Below are 18,729 nucleotides of genomic sequence, written 5' to 3' on the forward strand. Positions count from 1 at the left end.
CATACCTGAGTGTGCTGTTGATCTGTAAAGCCTTGGAGAGCATCTTGGCACCAATGTCCTCCATTGAGTTTCCGCTGATATCCACCTTGGTCAAGCAGGTGTTGCTACCCAGGGCGTTGATTAAAATGCTGGTCCGAGACTTTAGGCGGGAATCAGCAATAGACAAGGTCTGCAGAGACTAAAGGGAATATGATCACAAAAACATGAAGCATCTAATCAAATGAAATGCTAGGAAAGGAACAATGATATGAGTGATAAAGGGATACAAATATTGAAATATTAAGTAAAACAAGGGAGAAGATATGAAATCAGTTTGCAAAATGTGCACTCGCCACTAGCTATTGGCTAGTATTAATTAGCTATTGACGCATATGAAATGGTGCGGTGTATGTATGTGTAGAATTGAAGTGGCAAGTCACTTTTTATGGCTGGCTAGTTTACAACTTGTCATTTTTACCCCTGATGAAATAATAACTGGCAAATAACAGAATGGTACACCTGAATAATAGATCATAGACTCTAGACTTACACAGTCTTCTTCCTGGATTAGGTGAACGATCCTCTGTAGGATATCCTCCAGGGTCCTGAAAGAGTAATAGACAATACCAATTACTTTTTCTGCACACAGTCTAAAAGGCAAGCACAATGGACATAAAATCAGCAAAGGAATTGAGGTAAATCGGCAATGGAGTACACCATTGCTGGACTTTCTGACATGTGGGCAAAGGGAACAGTGTACCAGGACAGTGCTTCCGTTTATCAGTGACACAGGCTGTAGGTGCAATTTTATCTTTCTTTTATAAGATGGGTGGAACCACTTATGGTTTATCAAGCCAATATAACTTCACAAGCCCTTTAAGGTGCACAATTGTGGGCTGTAGGATCTAGGATCAGCCTGGATTGTATAAAAAGCAGGGTTCTGAAACACTTGTTGGGAGTATCAAAATCACTTGCCAATAACTACACATAATGAATTACAAGAACCATGGATAAGGGATAGTATTGTAATAAGTGAAATTCTGGAATAATATTTGTTTTGGAAATAGTGGTGTGCTTGTCTGCAATGTTGAGGACGAGTTGATGAATGGAAATAATCCATCAACAAACCCTTTTCCAACACATGTGGAACTGGCTTGTCAGAGTACATGGCACCCTCCCGCACTGATAGCCAGGGCGGGGAGACGTAGTTGCCATTGTGGTACTGTCCTCGACTCCAGCGACAAAGTAACCACCAACGAGTTCAGCACAGCCGGTGACGGTGAGTGGGAAGAACCTGATAGTCACACGGACTGTGTTAAACTCAAGGTTGCAGTGGCAACATTAAGAAGATAAACAGACAAGAGGTATTTTGTGAACAAAACTTGGTACCAGAGTCAGAGTGGTCCAGCGCCATGTGGGCGCTCAGTCGAAGGCCTCTGGCTGGTACCCCTCTCCTGAGCAAAGGAGACTGTTGAACATTGTGACTTATCTTAAGAAAACTACATGTACCAAGATGTCATAGGGAAGGCTGGTATAAGGTGTTAAGAAGGTCATACAAGAGTCAAGCCAAATCCCTAGTACACTCTAAAGTCCTTAGCACAGTGCAGAACATTTGATATTTTGTGAAACAGGCGTTTGCGCCCGGCTGAGGGGAATGCTGTGTGAACTGTGAAAAAGCTAAGTGAGCAACATTGTGATGGCAAGTATGAACCCGACTGAGGGATGTCCACAGGGAGTGGTTGGTCTGAGCCCGACTGAGGGAAGCCGCCGACTTAAGAGAAGGATCGAAGTCCAGCTGAGGGGGATCCAAGGGTGAAGGGTAATCACTCGACGTAAAGGTTAACAGAAGGCACTTTGTTTTGTTGTTTTGACGTATCAGGCCCTCAGAAGCAAGATACATCATAGGAGAAGAGACTTGGGCACAGTAGGCCCTGATACTGAGAAAAGGAACTGTAAGCTCATGCCAGAGAAGCCAAGGAGTGTGCGATGCTCGAGAGTCCAACCTTGTTCCGTGCTAAAAACGTGGGGAAGGAATACCCCGGCCATAACATCCTGACATAATTTTGTGAACACTTCTTTCTTTCTTGCGGACATTATCCCACACTCTTTTGTAACATAGCAATAAGGATTAGCAATCTTTTCTTTTTAGTATAGGCCCTTTTCATTTGACTAGACTCCACTAGGACTGTACTATTATTATTTGATGGTCATAGTTTGCTCCCATCTTAGATTTAGGTTTACATTAGGCATTTACCTCACCCATTTTACAGTTTAATAAACATCCTTGAACTGTGATCACTTGTGTCTGTCTAACTTTGATTCCATGATTTCCGTAAACCTGGGAGAGTCCCATGTTCCACAGAAATCGTAGTAACCCCGGCACTGGGTACAGGAATATTGTGGAAAATATATAAAAGTGTGGGAGAGTGTTCATTTTGATTATTGCCCTTTTCCCCAGCCATGTCAGGCGCAGGCCACCCCATCAATCGAAGTCCCTCTGAATATTTCCTAATAGTGTTGGATAGTTGGCCCCAAATAGGTCCTTGGTTTTGCTAGTAATGTTAACCCTGAGATATTTAATACTTTTAGAAGCCCATTTTAAGAGGAACAGCTGCTGGAGGTCCTTCTTCAAACCAAAGGGGATGTTGAGGCCCAAGACCTCGGGTTTGGCTTAATTTATCTTAAACCATGAGACTCTGCCACACTCATGGATTTCTCCCTGTACATATCTCGATTCTAAGGGGTCTGAGAGCGTCAGAATCAGGTATTATGCGAAAAGATTAAGTGTATGCTGTGCACCCCCGAACTTAATACCACATGCGACTTTGGTGCAGATCTGCACCGCTAGTGTCTCCATAACGAGCATGAATAGGAGCGGGGAAAGGTGGCACCCCTGTCTGGTGCCTCTACCCCATTAATCAGGAGCCTCGCGGAGGGGGTTTCGTAATTGGAGTGGATCATTTGGATCATTTTAGGTCCGAAGTTAAATTTCCTCAATACTTCCGCCAGAAATCCCCATTCAACCCGATCGAACGCCTTTTCGGTGCCAAGCGCCACAAAGAGTGTGTTACCTGGGTTTCACCCTGATTTATCTATCAAGTGTATAAGCCTTCTTATATTGTCCACCGTATCCCACCCTCTCATAAACCCTGATTGATCCGGGCCAACAAGAGATGGCATGAATCGTTCCAATCTATTAGTTAGGATTTACGTGACTATCTTAGAATCTATATTGAGTAGGGCTATGGGTCTGTAGGACGAGCAGTGTTTGGGACCATTGCCTGGCTTGGGTATTAGGGTCACCTGAGCATCTGTCATCGAGGCCGGCAAAGGGCCCCCACTCCTCTGACTGAGTTGAATACATCAGCTAATGGCTTGGGCAATATCTGGGACAGGGATCTATCAAATTCAGCTATAAGGCCATTGGGGCCCAGGGCCTTCTTCAGTTTCAGGGGTTTAATAGCCTGGATAACTTCTTGTGGGTCTCTGGCTCATCCTGTCAAACCAGGAAGATCGACCTCTCTAGGCACGTCTGTATGTCTCCCTGGGTCGGGGCCCTGAATTCATGATGTCCATGTAGAAAGCATGAAACAATTCCCTCTTCTTACCCTCATCCCTCCACTCTGTCACCTGGGCATTGGTGACAGAATGGATAAAAGCCCTACTTGTTTGTTGCCTGACGAGGTGAGCTAGTAGGGCCCCTGGAACATTCCCCTGCTCGTAGAATTTATGCCGCACCCAGATTTTTGAGTTCTCAGGAACCGCAGTTGGCTCTTGGTCACAGTCAGAGCTCTAAGTTGTTCTCTGGAGGGAGTCACAGTGTAGGAGTCATTTGCTCATCTCACCTCCCCCATTAGCTGATCCTCTGTCAGCCCCCAAGCCCATTTCAGCACGGCTGTGCCTGCTGAGATTACCCCTCTGGCGACCGCCTTTAGCACGTCCCAGTGAATGCCCCCCACAATATCCCCAGGTGGTTATTGTTGAGAAATTTGCATACTGCCTCCTTCAACTCCCCTAGACAAGCAGGATCTCAAAGGATTCCTGACGGGAGCCGCCACTGGCGGGATTTGCAAAGCTGCAACCAGTCCTTCATTCGTATTATCACCACGTCATGGTCTGATAAGGTCATGGGCTCAATGTCAGCGAAAAGGACAGAGTGCATCATACCCGTTGGACGGAATCTGTAGTCAATTTGAGATGCTGAGAAGTGCACGTGTGAGGTGTAAGTGTAAGCCGAGCTATCTGGGTGAAGGGTACGCCAGGCATCCACCATGTTGCGGTTGGTTATGCGGGTCCTAAGAGTAGGGAATGCCGGGCCTATGGTGGGATAGAGGTCCGAACCGTCCTGTCCTTGACCCTGTCCCACACTAGATCCATGTCGCCCAATAAAAGCACTTCACCCCTGTCCCCGCTTTTCTACTGCTTCCAGCAGGCGAAGCATAAAAGGATTAGAAAGATACTATTTTTTAATTTAAAACAAATGTTTTAAGTACACAAGGTACTTTTATATTAAATTATAATAACTTCTTCATATCATCATGTAACATAAAAAATGGCATAAAGTTCCAGTGCTTATCTGCATCTTTCACAGTCCTTGAAACATTTACATCAAACAGCAATAATTCTAAATAATAAGCTGTCATAGCAACATAAGAAGGATGAGGCAGCAACAAAAATTAAAAGCATAAGAGAGGAAAATAGAGACAAAAAAGACAACATTACTTCAATGGTTTTAACAAAATCATATGCTTGTTAGATGCTATTTTGCACCTCAAGATGACCTAGAGACATTACCCTTTCAATCTTAGCAAAGGTTATCATCAGAAACTTAACTAGAGCCAACGTGAGTGATAGATAGATGTCATTAGCCGGACAGCAAATTTATAAAGGTACTAAAATGGGCAATCCTCTCAGGCATTGTCTCGGGACAGCGCAATACCAAGTGTTTTAGAGATTCCAACTCACCAGCACACAATCTACAGTTTATTAGATCTTCAATGACTCCTAATTTAGGTCCTATTACTTCCAGCGTTGGAAGGTAATTGAGTCTTAATTTGAGGTACCAGTCTCTATATTTAGCTGATGGGAATTTCTTTATATACAATTTTACCTCACGGCCTGCTATGTAATCTATCTCTCTTCCTCTGTACAGTTTCAGCCTACTCAGATCATGCGTATCAGCAATGGTGTCCATACTCCTTATCTTTCCCTTTAATGAGATTTCAGCGATAATGTCGCTGATATCAAGCTGAACTATAAATGGCTCGCATTTTTTAAAAATTTGCATAGAAATGGGCTCTTCTCTTTTAGCATCATGTTAAACAGATAAAAGTCAATGGGCCTCATTATGCGGTAGGCGGTAAGGGATTACCGGCACCGGTAAGGGTACCGGTGCTGGTAATCCCTTACCGCCCTACTACGAGGTCCCTTAGCGGGTCCCTTCCTTAACACCTGGTTTTACCAGGCGTTATGGAAGGGACCCGTTGAGGGACTTCAGAGCTAATAACGGGCCCGCTTATAGCGGGCCCGTTATTAGCTCCATCCCCATTCCCATAGAGTCCTATCGGGGCTCAAATGGGAATGGGGAATGGTTCCCGGAATGGGGACTTACCGGGTCAACCAAGGTCGGAATGATCCGGTAAGTCCCTATTCTGGGAACACGGACCCGGAATGCGGTAAGGGGGTAGCCATGGCGCTAATAGCGCCATGGCTACCGCCTACCGCGTAATGAGGCGCAATGTGAGGTTTCCCTGCTCTAGACAGTTTAAAGAAAAGGGATAGCATCTGCTTCATCATCTGCACCCACCATGAGACTAGACCCAGTTCTAACCGAATGGCACTCACTGGTACCGAACGTGGGAGACCAAGAACACTTTTCAAGATCCTGCTTTCCATTCTATCAAAGAATTTCCTGTTGTTTGTACTTAGTTATTCACAACCATATAACACAGTTGCGGAGGTCTTTGCTCTGTAGAATTTGATCATTGGTAGTAGCGAGAACTCACAAAATTCCTGTTTGACTGCTTTAAGCAGGGATATACAGGCTCCTACCTTTTCTTAGATTTTGATTTCTTCAATTATTTTCCTCTGCTTGAAGGAAACAAAATATCTAAGGTATCGTATACATTCTACTCTCTGGATGGGTTCCTTGTTTATCTTTCATGTGTAATGAGTGTTTATTTTCTCTTGCTGCATGTCATTATGTAGGATTTTGCTGAGTTCACTGTCAGATGATTGCCAGCTAGGTATTTCGTTAGTCCAGTTAAGCAGCGCTGCAAGCCTGCAGGGGTGTTGTCTACCATCACTAGGTCATCAGCATATGCCAAGTACCCTACCCAAAGATCTATCGATCAAGGTGCATATCCTTCCCATTTAGTTGCCTCCTCCCATATATCGGAAAGGTACAAGTTAAAAAGAGTGGCTGCAATTACCCCTCTTGTTACAGGGATATTCCTTGATAAGTCTCCCTTGGTACTTAGTCTCACTTTTGTGTTGTTGTCGGAATATAACATTTGAATCATACCAAGCACGCCTTTGTCGATACCCCGTCTCTCTAACTTTTCCCACAGGTGAGCTAGGTCTACGGTATAGAATGCTGCGGATAGATCGATGGTTGCAACATATAGATTTTTTGGTTCTCTACTTTCGACTTCCAAGAGACAGGCGTGAAGTGTTAATCCACTCTGGATTGTACCTATACCCCTCTTAACCCCAGTTGCAGGTTGTTCAAGTGCTTTGCCCCATCTGCCCATTTTTGTAATTCACAGAGCAACAAAGAGGCAAATACCTTCGATGTAGTGTCTACTAAGGAGTTGGGACGATGATTCTTTGGTAATCCTATATCTCCTGTTTTATGAATCAGGATTATAATCGCATAATGCTGTGACGCAAGACAGATACCAGTTTTAGCTATTTACTCAAATACACAGAATCCCAGCCCATAGGTTGGGCTTATTTTTCATTAGCCTGTTTGTTACTCCATACGAGCCGCAAGCTCTAGAGTTATTTAGTTTCCTAATGACTGCCACTATCTCCTTCTTGTCAAAGCGGCAATCTCACATTCACAGTTTTCTTATGAGTTCCCCTCTCATCGATACCCTCTCTATTTCTCCACAAAATGTATCCTGTCGGAAGTTGACCCAGTCCTGTTCCGAAACACTAGTTACTTGAGTGGGGGTCTGAGGTGTGTTTCTTCTGTTTAAGGTCCAGCAGATTGCCCTTGAATCCTTTTTTTAATTAAATTGGACATTATATCTTGTTTTTTTTGTATGTATTTATGGACCTTGTGATGTTTTAACCATAGTCTATACTTTTATTTTAATGATTTTATGGCTACCCTCTTGAGTTCTTCACTTTTTAGGATATTCTTCTTCACTGACCTTATTTCTACTCTCAACCGGCCTCTTCTCGTAACCACCTCCCCATCAAAGTTGGCCCGCTTTCCATCCAGCCACACTATTGGTACAGGTAGACCAGCTTCCTTCCTTATGTTGCCCAGTTTTTCTAGTAGTATTGGGAAGCAATCTGGAGTAGTAAAACTTTCTTTCACCCACAGGTAAACCATGCCACCATTTTGACAGCCTTAAATTGGGTATTTCCACATTGCTACTGCGCTGTATCAGTCTTTCCTTTGCTTCTTGCACAATCAGATCTCTACTGCCCATGGAACCCATATTTTCCCAAGGTGCTTCTCTGACAAGTGCCAATAGCAGGATCGAGTGGTTGCTTAAGTTGTTCTTCACTATTTTAAGGTATTTTATCCTTTCAAATTTAATGTTTTTTGTGAATATATAATAGATAGTTAAAGACATCATGCCCACGTCGGTATATCCTCTAGATCACAATCTTTGCGCAAACTGGATTGAAGGAACCCCGATCTAGACAATAACAGCAACCACTCTTGCCCACTATTTGCCCTTCTAGAGGATGGCAACCTCACTTCATCTAATCCCAGCCCATTCAAATCTTCCGTAGCTATTGCAGCCACCTTGGATTTACAGTTGAACTCTCCACCCATGATTATATCGCCCCCTTTCTTTTGCCATTCTATCAAGTTGTGTTCTATCTCATTCATTATTTTCCCTAGGTCTCACCTATGGGATTACAATAGATGTTAAATATGAGGGTAGATGCTTATATGCCATCAATCTCATCAGTCAGGTTTGTTATTAGTAGACCATCATGGCAGGTTTTTACACATTGAATCTTTCTAGAGGTCTGGGCTCTTGTCGCTGTGATCAACCCTCCTACAGGGTGCCCCTTCTGGCCCTTTTTTTGCATTTTTAGAATGGATTATATACCCATCAAACACTGATTTTGTCCTTAGCCTAGTTTCTTGCAGGAGAATCAGTTCAGCATCATGGAACAACTCATTGATGTCCACATGTAGAAAAGAATTGTGACCCCTTGTATTCCAGCTTCCAACTATGTAGTCTTTCCCTCTAAAAGCCGGGTTGTTTCTTTGAACTTGCTGGCAAAGAGTGGGCGAGCCATCCCCAATCTGATGATATTTCATCCTGATAAATTTGCCTGCATTGGTCAGAGCCAAATGTGCATACAACTTTGAGGTTGACGCATCCCATGTCCTGTCATTCTGATGCTTGAACTTTGGCATAGTAGGTCTCGAAACCGTTCAATAATAAATCTTCCTGACATTCTATTATCATAGTTTCTGCCAACTTGGATGAGAAGTGAGCTGCACATTTTCTGAGAAAAGAATGATCAAACGTGTACAAATTTCAAATCAGCAGAGGAGATATTTTGTTAGGGATGGTAGTGAGGCTAACAGCGCTAAAATGCTGCATCTGTTAAGTGACATTTTTCTGTGCTCCTCGAATACTGATTCGAATATGATAGGACACATACTTGGCAACTGAATCAGTGCCCCTCTGTTCTTCTTTCTCGAATGGTCAATGCCACATTTATCTGGGCTTATCCCTCTCCATGCTTTTGCCGGATACTTATCCGGGCTGCCATTTGCAGGCTGGTTGTTACTTGCTAATCATACAGGATCTTGGTCTGGTTGTGCATTCCTTTGCTTCTGTGCCATCCTCTCTGCCTCGTTTCCATCATTCCGTGCCTTTTTGTTTGGGTTCTGCCTTGATTTGATTTTCCTTGCACAGCGCTTTTTTTAAGTCGCTCCATTGAAGACTAAGCATGTTGTGTCCTCTGCCCTTGATCCAGCTCTGGCTCTAGTTCTTCAACAATTATTGCTTCCTCTGGTTCTGTCATTGTTCTTATGTTTGCTGCTTTCCACATTTTCCTAAGAAATGTGCGCAAGCCCCTATTTGGGGGGTTTGGTCCCTTTTTTACGTTATTTGATTTCTTGTTCCTTGGTATATTTGTGCCCTATAGCTTTGTGTGATGCGGTTCTCTCTGCCTCTAGATATGAAGCTTTGGCAGCTGACTCTCACTTTCAACCCTCGTCTCGTGGACTTTTCGCTCACTTTCATTGCTGAGTTTTCTCTTTGATATACAGGCGCTTTATTTTCGTGGATCACAATGCCCACTATTTTTCAATTGATTTTTTATATCCATGAGCATATTCGTGTTTGTTTTTACATCGATGGCGATGATATCATAGAGTCTTATGAATGATTGCAGTACAATATTCGATGCTGCCAACAAGGTCATACTGTCGTCCAAGTTGTCCTGTCCAAAGGATTCGTTGCCATGGAATGGGAGAGAAGAACGCTTGGCAGTCAACGTGGGTGAGTCGATTGTTCTGTTCACACATTCTACTTTATCTGTATTGTTATCGAGATCAGAGTCAGGAATAGAGAACACTTCCGGTTGTTGAGTTTTGAAAATGGCGGGTGTTAAGCTTAGACGCTCATTCAGATTTTCAGCTGATCTTATTTCATTTCATTTTCCAAACTCATACATACATCTATCAGGGGGGCGCGCGCCTTTATTTTGGCTAGTAGAGCCGCTAAAATGTCATGATCATGTGTGACATCAGCTGTCTCATCTGTGCTCCCTGTGGTCTGCATTACTTTGGGCGGAAAGTACTTCGTTAGCTTGGATTGAATATCAGTGATTAGTATTTCACCGCCTTCACCGAGTTTCTCCTCTCCCTCCTTGTGAGGTAATGCCACTTGCATTTCCACACTTCTCAGATTATATCTTTTAATTTTGCGCTTACTGCGCATACTAGAACTAGAATTACCTATTTGGTACCCTAGTACATTAAATATAGCAGCATATTGGGCCAATAAGTAGTCTTATTATATGATTACTTTGTCACAAGACTCGCGCTTAGCATTAATTACCACATGTGAGTCAGGAACGTTCTCACCTCTTGTCCGCGTTGCTTGCGCTTTTGTAGGCTCTTGATGTAAATCTACCAAAACCACAAAACACCAAAACACTCGGCTTGACACGCCTCCACAGGTCTGTATAGACAACAGACTTAATGCGCTCACCATGGGGAAAAAAGACAGAATATCCCGCAATATCCTGCAGCAAAACACTCCGCTTGACACTCCGCTTCAAGGATACTATTGCAAGTTGCTTACCTTGACGTTCTCCCTCCACTATCACATACCGGGCGTCCGTGTCCTTACAAGTTGCTATGTGCACAAATCACTCCCCCTATGTATCAGGAGTGAGACCCCCGCCCTCTTACTACCTGCTGAGGTGTGGAATTTGTGTTGAAAGGACATGTGCTTGAGTCACCCCTGGTCCTTTTTTAGCAGATGGGTTTCCTGGAGTGCTATTATGTGGAGCTGGAGTCTGTTGAGCTCCCTAAAAAGCTGCATGCGCTTACGCAGGGTATTAAGTCCCTATTTTAATCACCATAATACCCCACTAAGCATCTCAGCGCCCTCAGCCTAACCATGACCATTGCATATCCGGTCTTCAGCACACCTGTTGCCCATAAGTGAGACCCATAGCTCAGAGACGTTGCTGTTGTACTCCCATGATTGTTATTCCCCATACCAGCTGCTGCCATTTGCTCCCCACACTCCCCTCTGTACACCCCAAGAAAAGCCTGAACAATTTGCCAGTCAGGGAAAGCCTGACCTGGAAGATAAACCCTCCCTTGCCCTGCCATCTGACCCGTTGCTAACAAATTTACATTTATGGCGAAAAGTAACTATAGGATCCGACCCACTAAACTAGTCGATCCCCAAACATGACGCCAAGCATCGCATAACTTTTTGGAACTTAGATCAAGCGTTCTAGAGGCTGCTAGGCTAGGTGGCCTGGTGGCGATGCAGTAACTCACATATCTGTAGGCATAACTGGATTGTCAGCACCCCCATCTCCAAGCGGTCGGGCGGCAGCCCCCAGTCACTGCTCAGCCAAGAAGAATTAGAGCAGAATTCTGCCAACTCAGCGATCCACTCTTTTTTCTTCCATTTGTCCGCCAGTGGCACCACTCGCCAGGAGCCCTCTACTCGTGCCCCATCAGTGGACACAGCATTTTGCACTATCCCCTCCTCACCCAGTGGGATTTTCGGGAGCCGGGCCCCTTCTTCCACTGTTAACATTGTGTACTGCCCCCCCCCATCTTGAACTGATGGCCAAAGGGTCAAGTCCATTTATATCGAGTGTCCTGGCACCGCAGCACTTCAGTGATTGGTTTAAGGAGCCTTCTCTTTGCTAGGTTGGGCTGGGAGATATGCTTGAATATCTGGACGGCAGAGTCCGAAACTGGAGCAGATTTGCCTTCCTTGATTCCCCAGAAGTGCTTCTTTAACTTTGTAGTCGTGGAATTTAATCACATTGTCTATGGGGGGTGGTTCTTGTTATCCCTCTTTGGGCCCACTGTGTGCACCCTGTCCATCTTGATGTTTCCTAGCCCTGTTCTCTAGGTCATCGCATTTCGCCTTGAGACTTTCATTACTGTCCTGGAGCGCCAGCATTCTGCCCTGGAGCACTCTCATGTCCGCTTCAAGAGTGGTGAGAGTGCGTTTGTTGTGGTCCACCCTATCACCCAGGGCCACCGCCTCTCTCCTGATCTCTGTGGTGGACTCCAGCATCTCTTTCTGAAGCTCAGATGTTTCAGAGCGAAGTGAGTCCTTTATATCCCTTCAGAGCAGGTCGATGGACTGAGTGATGAACTCAGGTGTGAGGAGCGGCATGCTGGGAGCAGGGTCTGGATCCCTTCCGGTGTGTCCGGCCAAGCTTTCCTCTGAGGGGTTCCATCTGGTGGGCGCTGTCAGGAATGCTTGCACGCTAGTGCTTTTCAGCTTTTTTGTGGACTTCGACATTCTGTCCTACCAGGAGTGGGTTATACACACCATCTCTCAGGGATCTACAGTGGCATTTCACCTGAAAAATTCCTGATACGCATTAAAGAAATTAAAGGTTAGTGATTGAGTTCCACACATGCAGTACATAGAGATAAAGCTAGGGACACAATATATATATATATATATATATATATATATATATATATATATATATATATATATATATACATATATATATATATATATATATATATATATATATATATATATATATATATATATATATATATATATATATATATATATCTATCACTCACCGTAATCGTATTTCTGATGCTTGTATCTGCTTAGATTCACATGCTGTGCATAGGCCGACATCTAGTGGAAGCTGCAGAGTATTACAGTTTGTTTTTCGAAACTCGAAAATGGGCGTCGACACAGGGCGTGCCAGTAATACTATCCCTAGTGTGACGTCCACTGTACCCAAGATCCCTCACGCTTCTAGGATCCTCAGATTGTATTTTTTCTGACATGAGGTAGCATGAGGAGTAGCGTGAGTACAGATAATCCAAGCAGATAGATAGAAAGGTAAGACTACAAGCAACCATGCGCCTTCTCTCAGAGGGGAGGAAGGGTGGGTTGCATGTGAATCTAAGCAGATACAAGCATCAGAAATACGATTACGGTGAGTAATGTATCCCTTCTGAGGCTTGTGGAATCTGCTTAGATCACATGCTGTGCATAGATTAGCGAGCAGTACCTGAAAAAGGAGGTGGGATGTGCGAAGGGTCATGAGCAAATAAGTGTCTTAGAACCGCTTGTCCCACTTGTGTATCTGCCTTGGAATGGGTGTAATGCTAAGTAAAAGTGTGAATAGAGCTCCAAGTAGCTGCTTTGCAAATGGTGTCAAGGGGTACATTTGCAATGAAAGCCAGAGTGGCCCCAACGCCTCTAGTAGAGTGGGCTCTTGGCGTGAAAGGCAGAGTTCTTTCAGAGAGTGAGTAACACAGCTGGATAGAGTTAATAATCCACTTCGACGAGGCACCTTTAGAGACACGATCCCCCTATCTGCCTGTAGCTACGGAGACAAACAGTTGATCTGTTTTCCTTAGCCGTCTGGTTTTATTTACATAGTAGAGGACCGCCCTACGCACATCTAGGGTGATAGCTACTAAGAAGGCCGTTTTATAAGTCAGGTGTTTGAGACTGCTTTTATGCATGGGCTCAAAAGGGGGGCCCATGAGCTTAGATAGCACCACATTAAGGTCCCACCCTGGTGGTGGGTTTGAAATAGGAGGGTGAAGTCTCTTTACTCCTTCCATGAAGGCTTTAACTACTGGTACTTTCCACCATGAGCCCTTGTTATGGGAAGTGGTGTATGCCGACGGGGCTGCCAGGTGTACTGTCAGTGAGTTAATCCTGCATCTAGCAGGTGGAGCTTATATGTAACAATAGTGGAAGGAGTGCAATCAACTGGGTTGATTTGTCTACTCCGGCACCAGATAACGAATCTCTTCCACTTGTCAAAGTAACAGTGCCTTATGTTTGGTTTCCTAGATTCCTTTAGGATGTCCATACACCTCTGTGGTAAATTCAGATGTCCAAACTCTATGACCTTAGGAGCCATGCTGCCAGGTTCATTGAGTTGGGTTGCTGATGCACTTTTTGACCTTGGTGCTGGGACAGACTGGAAGTTTGATGGGCTCGCACACCGCCATCCTGCGTAGGTGTGGGAACCACGGTTGTCTTGCCCACATGGGAGCAACTAGGACGAGCGTCATCGACTCTCTGTTCATCTTGTTGACCACCTTCCTGATGAGAGGAGTTGGTGGAAAAGCGTACGCAAACATCCCTGACCAGTTCATCCACAGGGCGTTCCCCTGGGAGTCTGGTTGGGGGAACCTGTATGCAAGTCCTGGGCATTGTCTGTTTTCACTTGTAGCGAATAAGTCTATAGTGGGGAAACCCCACTGAGAGAAGATATCTTCTACGACCTCTCTGTGTAGAACCCATTCGTGTTCCTCTGGGAGGGAGTCTCTGCTCAGAGCATCCGCTAGGGAATTGAGCTCCCCTGGAACATGTTGTGATGACAGGAAGATGTTCCGTCTGAGTGCCCTTATCCAGATTTTCTGGGCAAGCTTGGACAGATTTGGCGAACAAGTCCCTCCTTGCTTGTTCAGGTAGAACATGGCTGTTGTGCTGTCCGTCCGGATTTGCACTGACAGGTTTAGTAGGTGGGGCTCGAACGCTTGAAGCGCTCTGAATACTGCCAGAAGCTCTAGCAGGTTGATGTGGTTCTTGGCGACTGAGGGAGACCAGAGACCCTGAGCTGTGTGGTGGAGATGGTGAGCTCCCCACCCTGTCAGACATGCATCGGTAGTGACTACTGCCTGTACTTCGGGATCGTAAAAGGGTTTTCCCTGTGCAAGATTCTCTCTTGTCCACCAGTGAAGGCTTTTTACTAGTGTTGGCGAAACGACAATTAAATCGTCCCACTGACCACTTGCCTGAGACCACTGTTTCGCCAACCATTCCTGCATGGGACGCATGCGCAGGAGCATGTGGGGGACCAGGTAAATACATGACGCCATCATGCCCAGCAAACGCATTGCTTTGCGTACCGTTATTTGGTGACCGGACTGATATTGCGGAATTTGCAGTAGTATATTCCGAATTCTTTCCTCTGAAGGAAATGTCAACCCCTCTTGAGTATCTAGGATTGCTCCTAGGAACTGTTTGGAGGTGCTTGGCACCAGGCTTGACTTTTTCTTGTTGATTGAGAAGCCTAATTCGTGGAGGAGGTCGATAGTCCTTTGAATGTTTGTCCTGCAAATTACTGGGGTTTCCCCCGTTATGAGCCAGTCGTCCAGATAAGGGTACACCGGGATTGCCTCCCTGCGTAGGTGTGCAGCTGCCACCGCCAGTACCTTGGAGAATACCCTTGGTGCCGAAGCTATCCCGAAGGGCAGTACCTTGAATTGGTAGTGCCGACTGTCCACCTTGAAGCGCAAGTACCTTCTGTGCGCTGGGAACATGGAAATATGAAAATAGGCATCTTTCATATCCAAGGTTGCCATGTAATCCCCCTTTTTTAGGAGGGGGATTACCTCTTGTAGCGTAGTCATGCGAAACTTTTGGGGCTTGACATACGCCGTAAGTCCAATACTGGGCGCATTGTCAAATCTTTTTTTGGCACAAGGAAGTAAGTTGAATAAATACCCTTGTTTACCTGGTGTCCCGGGACGAGTTCTATCGCGTCCTTTGCTAGCGAGGAGAATCTTCTGATGTTCTAAAGAGTGTACTCTTTGTCGTGGAGGATGGTTCCCGGGACGCTGCAGTAGTTCTATACAGTACCCTGCGGATACTGTTGACAGCACCCATCTGTCTGATGTGATCCCTTCCCAAGCCTGGGTGAAGTTGGAAATGCGTCCCCCTACTGGGGTTGCGTGAGAAGGGACCCTGAACTGAGCGTCACTGCTTTGGTGGAGGCGTGCCGCCTCCTTTACTGGGGCTGCCTCTGCCTTTACCACGTCCTCTCCTATTACCCCTGCCGTAACCCTGGGTAGACTGTTGGCTGTTGTTGTTCCACTGTGTACCCTGCCCCTGGGAATAGTTAGATCCTCTCTGGGAATTTTGGCCGCGTGGGCGACGAAAATTACTATTCCCTCTCTGGTTAGGGGGTTTATTGATTAACTGGCCAAGGGACTTGAGTGTCTCGTATTCGTCCTTGGCATTCTCCAGGGTGTCCTCGACCGCCTTACCAAACAACAGATCGGCTCCACCGGTTTGTCCAACAATGATGCCTGGGTTTCTGCCTTAAAACCAGACTGCCGTAACCACGCATGTCTCTTGATAACAGTATCTTCTGCTATCAATCTGCCTGCGTTGTCCGTGGCGTCAAAAGTTGCTTTTAAAATGCAACCAGACACAGCTCTACCCTCTGCGGAAATTCGTGCTAACTGGCCCTTTAAGGGTTCTGGTGCAGAGGCTATGAGTGCCGCGACTTCTTCCCACTGATGGCAGTTGTAGCTGGCCAACAGGGTGGTGGAGTTTGCAATCCTTGCCTGATAGGCGGACGTTGAGGCTGCTTTACTGCCGAAACCTTATAGTTTTTTGCTCTCCTTGTCTGGAGGAGCTTCGGACGATGACAAGGGTGTTCCAGCCCTCTTACGAGTGTTAGTGACAACTAGCGAGTCTGGATTCAGATGTCCTCTTATATAGAGAGGGTCAGACTGGGCTGCCCTGAAAAGTTTTTCAGCTCTGGGATTGACTGCTCTGGTGAGGTTCGGGTTCACCAGGGACGGGTCTATTCTTCGCTGAATAGACTTAAGGATAGGGATGGTCTGGGCAACAGGCCTCCTTTCTCCCACTAACTCCTCGGCGAAGTCCCTCTCTTCCTGGACACTGTGGGTGTCAATATGGAAATGTTCTGCTGCACGTGCGAGAACCTCGTTCAGGAGGGGTTGGTTATCGACAGGGGAGTCAGTAACCGGGGCTTCTTTCTCTACCGGGGAATCTACTCTGTAGGTTTCAGGGTCTTCCTCTTCTTGGTCCTCATCATCCCCATAGTAGCCCGTCCCGGTTTGCTCTTCTACCATGCCAAAATCTTGGTCCTCACCAAAGGAAGTCTCTCCTTGATACAGTGAGTATGGCCGTGAGTATGGCTGTACCCCGAAGGGGTCTGTAGACCTCATTGGTGTCTCAAACCGGGGCTTCTTACTCGGGGGGATAGGATCATTAGAGCCTGAGGGTGTAGCCCCTTGTGGATCATATGAAAGGAAATGGTCTGGATTTTTATCGTAAAAGTCTGCCAAAGAACACATCCTTGACATGACCCTATCTATGTCATCACTCGACCATTTTTTGGAACTGGGAATGACTCTCTCAGAAAGTCTAGGAGATTTATCTTGAGTAGATTTGCTGGTTTTAGAAATATCAGCAGACCTGGTCTTGTCTGTCTGTTTAGGAGGAGTGGAGTGTTTCACAGGTGTGGAAGAGTGCAGAGGCTGCTTCTTCTGCTGTTTTCCCCCCTCCCCGTGAGTGGAAAAGTGTTTTCCCTGTCCCTTTATGGCTCCGGAGGTTTTCGACGCCTGGCGTCGAGGATCGGGGGTAGAGTCCCTGTCCTTCGAACGTGGGGGCGCGCTGATCTTGTCTGCGGGCTCCGACTCCTGGAGCGCGGCCTGGGGGTGGAAGTCGTCTTCGTCCTCCGACGATCAAACTTCTGTTAGCCTAGGGAGCGAGGCACTCTTGGCAAGAGTGGATGATTGCCAGGAGTCATGCGGCGATCTCGATCGAGAATGCCCAGAGGACACTGATTCGGACCGTTCTGTTTGTGCCTCTTTCCGAGAACTCAACGTCGTCGAGTCTCGGTTGGACTTCGTGTGTTTTGTGTGAGTGGTGTGTGAAGCGCCTGTGTCGCAGGGGGTCTTCCCCATAGCCGCCCTGTCGGACAACCTTTCGAGGTCGGGGACCTGCGCTCGGCTGTCTTTCGACGCCGTAATGCCCTCGCCGTCCGAAAGCACGGCATCGCTGCCATCGCTGAAGGCGCCCTCCGCTGCCATGGCCGCCTGCCTGGCGTGGTGGGCCCAACGCTTCGTCGAACGGTCCTTAAGTGTCTTAGGTTTAAACCTACTACACGCTCTGCAGTTCGCTTAGGGGTGGTCCCTCGGCAAGCAGAGATTGCACGTGGCGTGCTTGTCGACCCAAGGGTATTTGCGATTGCACTTGGGGCAGAATTGAAAAGGGGTACCCTCCATACGCATCTTGAGGCAGCGGGCTGTTAAGTGTAGGAAATGTAAAAGGTGTACCTATATACCAAGAGTGTAGAGTATGTCCAACCCCCCACTCTCCCTACTTGCAGGGCCGAGGCCAGAGGCCTTCCAAGGCCCGGGCCGAGGCCAGAGGCCTTCCTAGGCCCAAATCCGTCCTGCAGCAGCCGACGGTCGATTTCTTCTCCAGCCAGCGTCGAGTGTCGAAGTTCGACGTTGGGATGGGGAAAGGATGTAAATTAATCAATATTTTAGCAAAAGTATGGCTAAGGCCAGGGGACTCCGCAAAATGCTTCCGACCAGTATGGCGGAAAAAAACAATCTGAGGATCCTAGACGCGTGAGGGATCTTGGGTACAGTGGACGTCACACTACGGATAGTATTACTGGCACACCCTGTGTCGACGCCCATTTTCGAGTTTCGAAAAACAAATTGTAATACTCCGCAGCTTCCACTAGATGTCGGCCTATGCACAGCATGTGATCTAAGCAGATTCCACAAGCCTCAGAAATATATATATATATATATATATTAGTATCCAATCATTTTTAGTAATCAATAATTTAGTTATTTTAGAGTTTGCTTTGCGAGTAAGAACATTTGCCATGCTGGACGTTAAAGTTGATCACGTCATATGACTGAACAGTGTCTTGAAGACGGATCCAAGGGAACATGTTAACTAGATTAGCCCAAGAACGTGGTTTTCTCTTGGACCCAGAAACACCACTAAGTGTTGACAGACAGACAAGATTAGAAATAAATTGAGAGGGCGATTAGATTAG

The 18,729-nt window shown here is 46.1% G+C and overlaps 1 protein-coding gene across 2 annotated transcripts in view; it reads right to left on the minus strand.

The window, feature by feature from the left end:
- The window catches only part of CARMIL3 (capping protein regulator and myosin 1 linker 3), a 2,002,476-nt gene that overhangs the window by 1,149,843 nt on the left and 833,904 nt on the right, over positions 1 to 18,729 (minus strand). For both annotated transcript variants that reach the window (XM_069633925.1, XM_069633924.1), the window contains exons 20-21: positions 530 to 584; positions 6 to 178 (exon numbers count right to left, since the gene is read on the minus strand). In XM_069633925.1, coding sequence (XP_069490026.1) covers positions 6 to 178; positions 530 to 584 — 228 coding nt within the window. The remainder of the gene's footprint in view (positions 1 to 5; positions 179 to 529; positions 585 to 18,729) is intronic.

Source organism: Ambystoma mexicanum, chromosome 13, assembly GCF_040938575.1.
Source record: "Ambystoma mexicanum isolate Mex_15411 chromosome 13, UKY_AmexF1_1, whole genome shotgun sequence".
Lineage (NCBI taxonomy): Eukaryota > Metazoa > Chordata > Amphibia > Caudata > Ambystomatidae > Ambystoma > Ambystoma mexicanum.